At 31.6% G+C, this 8,831-nt stretch overlaps 1 protein-coding gene across 1 annotated transcript; it reads left to right on the top strand.

Moving 5' to 3' along the window:
* The first annotated feature begins 227 nt into the window (after positions 1-227).
* LOC147383586 (transcription factor MYB108-like) lies at positions 228-1,877 on the top strand. Its single transcript, XM_086428235.1, has 3 exons — positions 228-459; positions 860-989; positions 1,160-1,877. Exons 1-3 carry the CDS (start codon positions 297-299, stop codon positions 1,749-1,751), a joined length of 885 nt encoding a protein of 294 aa, XP_086284361.1. The 5' UTR covers positions 228-296; the 3' UTR covers positions 1,752-1,877.
* The last annotated feature ends 6,954 nt before the right edge of the window (positions 1,878-8,831 follow it).

The following is an 8,831-nucleotide window of genomic DNA, read 5'->3' as shown; positions in this document are numbered from 1 at the left end:
AACACTTTCACACGGAACTGCACACAATCGAAAAACCAAAGTCATACTGTCAAACTTTAAAAGCATCTCACAAAAGTCAAACTTCAAACATAAAAATTCCTTAAAAACTATTATAAAATAGAACACTACTTTAAATTCCAATCGTGTTTTTATCAATCTATATAAACAACTACTTCTCTCTCTTTCTAATCCGAATCTCTCTCTCTCTCTCTCTCTCTCTTTCATCTTCAATCCTCTCTCTCTCTCTCTCTTTCATCTTCAATCCTCTCTCTCTCTCTCTATTTCCATTAACAGGAATGGATGTTAATGTCGGAGGGAGCAGTAGTTCCTCTGTAACTCAAAGTGAAGAACAAATGGAGTTAAGGAGAGGTCCATGGACTGTTGAAGAAGATCTCACTCTCATCAATTACATCGCCAACAATGGTGAAGGTCGATGGAATTCTCTTGCTCTTTGTGCAGGTAATTCAGTTACATAAACTCTTCTATTTTCTTCTGTTCTTGTTTTGTTTCGATCATTTTTAAATGAAAGAAAAAAAAAAAAGAGTTTCTTAAAGGAGATTTTTAAACCCATTTGAGAAAAATATCTAGTTTTATTATATTTGTTAGTAGAGAAGATTTATTATATTTTCATGAGGGATTCTAAAATTTTCTTTGGTGGACTTATTAAAATAAATAAATTACTTATATAAAGAATCCAATTTGGGTAAACCCCATAAAGAATAAACCACATAATCCTCCCACATCTCATGAACAGAAGTTCGTAAAAACTTCATCAAAATTGGGTTTTTTTTAGTCCTTCTTATTCATACTTTTTTTGTTGCTTTAAATTCTAAATTTTCAATCATACTTTTAAAAACAGGTCTGAAACGAACTGGAAAAAGCTGCAGATTAAGATGGTTAAACTACTTACGCCCAGACATTCGACGTGGAAATATCACCCTCGAAGAACAACTTCTAATTCTTGAACTCCATTCTCGTTGGGGAAATCGGTAAACATCTTAAACATTTTAAATTTTAGTGTAAATTTAAATTTTCTTTAATGGGTATCTATGTAGTGAGAGTTGTAGAGGGAAATTTGCCCAACAACGTAAATCTTATATTCTTTGTGTGATTGTTTTTAAATTAGTTTAATTAATTGATCTTTGTTTTGTTATTAAAGGTGGTCGAAGATCGCTCAACAGTTACCAGGAAGAACAGATAATGAGATAAAGAATTATTGGAGAACAAGAGTTCAAAAACACGCAAAACAACTTCAATGCGATGTGAAGAGCAAACAATTCAAAGATGCCATGAGACATCAATGGATGCCAAGATTGGCCGAAAAAATTCGGGCTGCAGCAGCAGCTACTTCGGGCAGGAACACCACCACCACTACTCATCACCTCAACAACAATAACAAACAAGTATTGACCGTTGACCAGGTCCTGCCCGCGGGCAGTGCCATTGAATTTGGAGGTTTGGAGCCGGCTTCATCAGACTGTATAGGAACTCAAATCACACCAGTTTCCGTTTCAGACTACACAGATTATTACAATCTTCAGTATTGTTACAATAACATGGAGAATACCCAAAATGCCCAGGTTAATATTCCGGAATACCTAACTAGTCCTTCTGGTTTCTTTAATCATGGGTTAGAGTTTCAGGGTGTTGAGCAGAATAACATGTGGTTTGGTGGTGAGGATGTCTCAGAGAATTTGTGGAATGTTGATGGACTGTGGCTTTTACAGCAACGCCTCTGCAATGGTGTTTAGATGAGAGAGAGAGAGAGAGAGAGAGAGAGAGAGAGAGAGAGAGAAGAGTACATAGGTCTTAATGGGAATTTATGAAGAAAGAAAGGCTAATTTCGATCATTATTTGTAACTTTGTATTTTTTTTTTTTTTGGGGTTTATTGCAGTTTGGGGTTTTAAATTTAATCTGCTTAATTCTCTTTCCATTTATTTATTTATTTCTAATTCAACTTAATTCTTTAAGTTGAAATGAAACTCGGGGGACTCAAATCAACTTAATTTAATGATCATAGCTTATAAACATATATATATTTTTTTAAAGTGAGTCGAGATGGCTTGATTGAAGATATTTACATTTTAGAAGAGCACTATTGTTCAAGAACATTTTTAATTACTTAAAATAATTGCAGCACTAAGAGAAACTCTATTGCACTCTCCATCCTTTCTTCAACTGTTGTTATGGAGAGCCGAATCCAAAGTGCGTCTTTAACGTATTATTCATCTTACTTTCCAAGATGGGTAGTTGGATTTTCATTATCCATTTTGACTAGCAAGTTTAGACTCTCCTTCTCTTACTTTTAATTCGGAGAGTTATTTAAATTTTAGGGTATCCAATACATTAGTCATATTTTTTTTATTAAAAAAATTTAAAATATTTATAAATAATCATTTGGATATCATGCTTAAAATGCATACCTGTTGCATATTCAAAATGACTATCCTCCATGCAAGGGATGGAATCAGGATTTTGCCCATGTGGGGGCAAATCAAGAGTAAAAATTTTTTTGTGGGGGAAACTCAAAGAGAGAAAAAATATATTTGTGGGGGCAGATGAGAGTGAAATTATTTTTTTGTGTGTGAGGGTAATAGTGACAGATTTTATTATCCATCACTGATATCTGTCACAATAACTCACAAGTCTAGACTTAGAAAATTCTTCCAAGTGCCCCCACAACCACCTTTTGTAAATCCGCCCCTACCTAATGGAATGTCTAAACATTATGATTAATCATTTTGGATATTCCCCTTAGAATTGCTCTAAGGGTTGTTGAACTCACCTTGTTGCATTAAAACACATGATCCGATGTCATGGGAATGTAAAGGATAAACTTCTTTGAATTAAAAAAAAAAAAAACTTAGAAAAAATTTATTTTCATTGTTAAATTTTAACTTAAATTTGGGAGTTTGATAGGAGTTTAGTAACCATCCATTTTCAAAACATTGGATTGAGCCCCTCCAAAATTTCAATTTTTTTTTTTTTGAGATCTAAGTTTTTCCATGAAATTTAGAGGATTGTAGAGTTGGATTGCCAATTTGATAATCCATTTAGGCTCAACGATCCTTAAAGAAAGTGTTTTTCATGCATTAAGGTCAAATAAATACACTTGGAAAATTGAATTTTTTTAACAAAAAAAATGCCCACAAATTTAAAAAAAAATAAAAAATACCCCAAACATGCTTACTCCTGATATGTATTTGTTGCACTTTACTGTGTGCTGCATTGGGACACACGTTAACTAAACCCTTCTAATTATTATTGTCTTATTATTAGAAAAATATAGAAAAAGAGTTCGATTTTTTTGTTTTTGTTTCAAGGTGACAAAACATTTGAAGCAAGAAAAATTATTAAGAAAATATATCCTCCTTAAAAATAAATGAAATAATATTCCTGAAAAATTAGACCCGTGTTAGAGTGAACTCAAGAGCACGTCCTGACGTGAAAGTGTATAGCAACCATTGATGCTTGAAGAGGTCACTTCACCATTATTCGAAAAATTAAGCAATCATACACGTTAAACTCACTTTTGGGAAAAATTATTTACACGCCCTTCTTTTTAAGGTTTTTATTGGTCATGAAATTTTTGAAACAGGTCCATGGGGTCTGAACCCACTTGAAGGTTGTTGTTTTAGAAAACTCAAACACAGAAAATTAATAATGATGATAACACGTGGTTCAAGGTCATTAGTCAATTAGTAGTCTAATTAGCTATTAATGTCGGCTGTAGAAAGCTTGAGCTCTATCTTATCTTTTAAGTGTACGTGAGGAGACTTGTCTCGGCGCGCATGCAAACTTTTTTTTGTTTGTTTCTTCGAGGTTTGGAATTTTCTCTCTTTACTATAGATTGAGTTAATAAAAAGTAAAACAAAATGCACACTCTTCCCCCCTTTCTACTTTTATTTTATTTTATTTTAATTTTTTATAATAATTACTTATTTCTATAATCCAATTCAAAACCTAAAAGAACCAAATCCAAATCAAAGGAAATTAGCTTTTTTCGTGTGTGTATATATATATGGTGAGGATATCATTCTCACAAAATATTAGTACACACTGAAAATTCTAACCACAGTTTACAAGTTTTTACGACTAATTTGTAAATCACTTTTATGGGGTTAGAAGTTTTGGAATGGATTGATTTTTTGTGAGGATGGTCTCATCACAGAGACCATTCTCACAAACATTAGTTAATTATGAAACTTTTAGTTATATATATTAGGCATTTCTTTTTGGGATTAAAATAGGGGTGTCAACATGTTGGCTCTTTTTTATTTATTTATGGGTAATTTGGACTTGAACCCATGACCTCAAAAATATAACAATGGGTTGGTTCTTAAGGCACTTCGAACTATAGTTGCTGTATTTATTTTTCAGTTCTGATTCTAACATATATGGAACTAGATTTATAAAAAATATGGATACCCATCAGTTTCGGTTATGAAGAATCGAATGAGAAAAAATATATTTCAAATCATTATGAGACTTTTTTCCTTTCAAAAAATTAATATATAATTTAAAAAATTAATATATAATTTAAAAAATTACTAACTTAATTATAATTAGTTATACTAAAGCTATAAATTAATGGCTTTTTTTTTTAAAAATAAAATTTGTATCTTCTTTAAAATAAAATTTTAGAAGAGATAGTTCATTTTAAACACCAATCTATAGCTTATATGAAAAATTGAAGGGTTTTATATAACATGCATTAATTTTGAAATAAAATAATAGCTTAAATCATCTCTAGGATAAAAAGAAATGATAATATAAATCATTTTTGAGTATCTACGGGTACCCGTCATATAGAACCTAATGGTTCTGATTCTTATTAGATCGGTTCAATTTTAGGCCTAACTCTAATTGGTTCCAATAAAAAGAAAATTAGAACCGAGATTTTTGATTATATTTTTAATTTGATTTAGGTTAAATGGGTATCTATTGATACTTTTAGGTTAAAGACGTAAAAGAGTAAAGATAATAAAATTAGAGATGTATTATTGAAAAAGGGGAATAAAGAGAAAATATAGTAAAATTCGAAGGATATTATTAAAAGGGGGGTGGATTGGAGGAGAAGAAAAATAATAAAATTGAAGAGGGTGACGAGAAAAGATAATAAAAGAAGATAGTGTGGATCCCACTCTATTATAGCTAGAGTGGGAAGTTTATCGCCCATTCCATAAAATGTAGCAGAGTAGGATTAACAGTTGTATATTATTATATAGATAGTTTGTTTCAAATTTTTGATAAAGAAGTAGAATAAAAGAAAAAAAATTAGAATAAGTCTCACAATTCTCAACTATTGCCAATTCAACACTACTGACGTGGCAGTGCGTAGAGAACCATAGATTTTTTTTCTCTTGAAATATAAGGGAAAAAAAAACCTAAGATTTTATGCACACTATTATGTCAGAGCAATGTTGAGCACAATGTCGAAGGAAGTCAGTTCAACATTTTCCTATTCAAAATTAGGGGCGTTGTCGACGTGTTCTTTTTATAATGAGTGGTTCTAAACCGTCTCAAAAAGACACTCAAGTGGTGTGACATTTGGACATAACTATAGATTTTTTCCTTCAAGATACAAGAGAAAAAAAAATCAATGGTTCTTTGCTCACACAGCCACATTAGTTGAGTATCTTTTGAGTCAATTAAGCATTTTTCTTTTATAATTAATAGAGTTTTATTTTTAATAATTATATTTTTGTAGATAAATTTAAAAGAAATTCACTTTAATTATATTCATCATTATTTATCAAATTTTTAAGAATAAAATAAAAATTAAAATTTTGAAATGATATTTTAATCAATACATGTATTCTTGTGAAATTTTGTGATGATGTTATTTTTATAAAAAACCAAGTTGGTCATGAACTTACTATACTTCAACAATTTAGAGTATTTTTTTTTTCAATAAAAATTAGTAAAGAAGAATCATGCAAGGTGAAATAAAGTAGATTCCATTACTCTCTTTAATTTTTAATACAAAAAATAATAAAATAATGATCAATATGAATAGGCTTCCAGAAAGCCTATATAATATCCTCATTTTTCGCCATGTTGCTTTCATGAAGACAGATTTCAAACTCTGTAATGGAGTAGATATAAGGTGATTCACTTTACAGTGAATGGTAGATCCCACTTCTTCCACCCCTTTCCATGGTTCTTTATAGTATGATTTTGAGATTCATGTATCTCTGAAAGTTCAAGAAATTATTTGGATGATTAAAAATTGTCCCAAAAATTTTTCCTTGGATTTATTCTCTCTTGCTAATATATATTACTGTAGAATATTTATAAAAGAAAGTTAGGAAAGATGCTCATCGACCATAATCAGCATGTCCTTCTTCCTTCGTTGTTTGTTGTTTTGGGCAGTTGCCTTGAACCTTGTCATTTTAATGTTAATTGAACCATAGTAGACTATTTTCAAATTTGATCTACATTTTTTTTTCTTGTAATAATTATAGGAAAATTACTTAAAAGGACGAGGGTGGAGGGACTTTTTTTCTAAATAGTCCCTAAGTTTTGGGCTGTTTCTTAATAATTCATTTAATAAATTTTTCTTTTCTTAATAGTCTCTCGATCTCATTGTTTGACAACCATTTATCCCAAAAGACTGATTTGTTAGAGAGGGGTTGGATTATTAAAATTATAGGGTCACAAGACTTAACTAGGGTATGACTCACCCGAGAGTGGAGGAAAAATGTACACTCAACACTCATCTCCCACATTTCTCACGATTGAATGCTCTTATTGTTTGAACTCATTGTTTTCATCCAACAAATTAGATTTTTGATATCACAATTGAGATTCGAAGATTCCATTCCGTTAGAAAGGATTTCAAAAAGGAAGAAGTCATTTTTAAAGATTTTTTTTAAACATTTTGAAGATGTAGTAAAAAATAAGGGTTTTTTTTTTTTCAAAAAAAATTCTTACATTTTGGATGAAAATCAATCAAGAAAGGTTCTTTTGGGTTGAAATCATCTAAATAAGTCGTTATCTCAAGATTTTAATCAATCTTTCCATGTAACTAAGTAAAAAAAACTTCAAAATTGTGAAAGGGTGGGCTTTACCAATGTCGAGTTCGACAGTAAATAAAAAAAGTGGTGAATCCGACAATAAATAGTGGTGAGCTTGATAGTAAAAATTGCGAACTCTGACAATAAATAAAAAAATGTCGAGTTCGACAATAAATAAAAAGTGGTGAATAAATAAAAAAAGCCGTGAGTTCATCAATAATAAGGGACCATTAAGAAATAATTTTTTTACTAATTGTCTTATCAAATTATCGTGCAAAACTTAGGGACTATTTAGAAATAAATCTCTCCACCAGGATCCCTTAAGTAATTTTTCCAATAATTATTCTTTAGGTAGGTTAGTAGGAGACGTACATGAGAAGAAAAGCTCACTAGCCACTACTTTACATGACGAGAAATCTATCGTGTCTCATGTGATTAGGGATGATAGATAAGTTATTAGGGAAAGTTAGATGATATAGGTCTACTAAATAAAGGGTGCATGAGATACCCCAATCCAAAGTCCTTGTTCTCATTAAAATTCGCATTAAATGAGATATGAGAAAAGTAGTATAAAAACTTGTATTTCCATCCCAGCTAAGCCATTAGTTGGACAGCAGAAAAGTCATATAAAATAACAAAAACATATTTGAGGATGATTGAAGTGTTTTACTCTTTTGCTTCTTCTACCTAATTTAGTCCAAAGTTTGTATTTGGAGACACCAATTACCAAGTATGGTAAAAGTTTCCCACCTTGGCCTTTCAAGTCTTCATGTTCTTTCTTTTGTAATCATAAACGTTACCTATAAATTGTCTATCTTTGAATATTTTCTCCATTGCTACAAATGTTGGACACATTGTTCCCAACCCATAACATATTCTATCATTCCTTACGTTAGGGTCCATTAGAGGCAAGAATGCTACTCAATTGGATCTAGGGTTAGGGTTAGGAAGACATGACTATATAGTCGGTGACCATTCCGTCACCATAGCCATTAAAAGAAATTTAAAGGGAGATACTATAGGAACCACATGGTTGTATGTGGTTTCTTAGGTAGTTTCTTCCGACGCCTAACTTGATTGTTTGATGATATGTTCATTGTATGTTCAGATTGGATATACGAAGTATCATATAATGTGTTGCTTCTAGCTGATTTGAAATATTTGTAACATCTTCCCAAACTAAAGATGCTTGAATTAACAAAGGACATGGTTTTGTTTATGTTGACTTTAATCCCACATCGGCCATTCACTATCTTGTCTCTCTCTTTATAAGCTCCTGGGCCTCTTCACTTGTTGTCAATTGGTTTTGAGTTGGCCTCCCAAATTTATCATGGTATTAAAGTGAGCCTTTCTCTCCTCCACGTGCTTTGACCTAGGTTGGCCCACACGTGCGGGGGCGTGTTGAGTTTAATCCCACATCGGATACTTATTGTCTTTTCTCTCTTTACTTATAAGGCAATTAAGATTGATTATTTATTTATTTATTTTTTGTGCAGAGTCACTAAGAAGGGAAAAATTTGTAAGGGCAACACGTTTGCAAAATAAAGATGCTTGAATTAACAAAGGACATGGTTTTGTTTATGTTGATTTTAATCTCACATCGGACACTCATTGTCTTGTCTTTCTCCCTATAAGCTCCATTAGTTGTCAATTGATTTTTGAGTTGATTTCCCAAATTTATCATGGTATCATAATGGGCCTTTCTCTCCTCCATGTCACCTAGTTCATATCTCCATATACTTTGGCCCAGGCCGACCCACACGTGTGGGCGTGTTGAGTTTAGTCCCACATTGGACACTCATTGCTTTCTC

The sequence above is a fragment of the Akebia trifoliata genome, chromosome 16 (genome assembly GCF_017979445.1).
Source record: "Akebia trifoliata isolate Shusen 1 chromosome 16, ASM1797944v1, whole genome shotgun sequence".
Taxonomy (NCBI): Eukaryota; Viridiplantae; Streptophyta; class Magnoliopsida; order Ranunculales; family Lardizabalaceae; genus Akebia; species Akebia trifoliata.
This window is presented reverse-complemented; position numbering and strand designations above follow the sequence as displayed.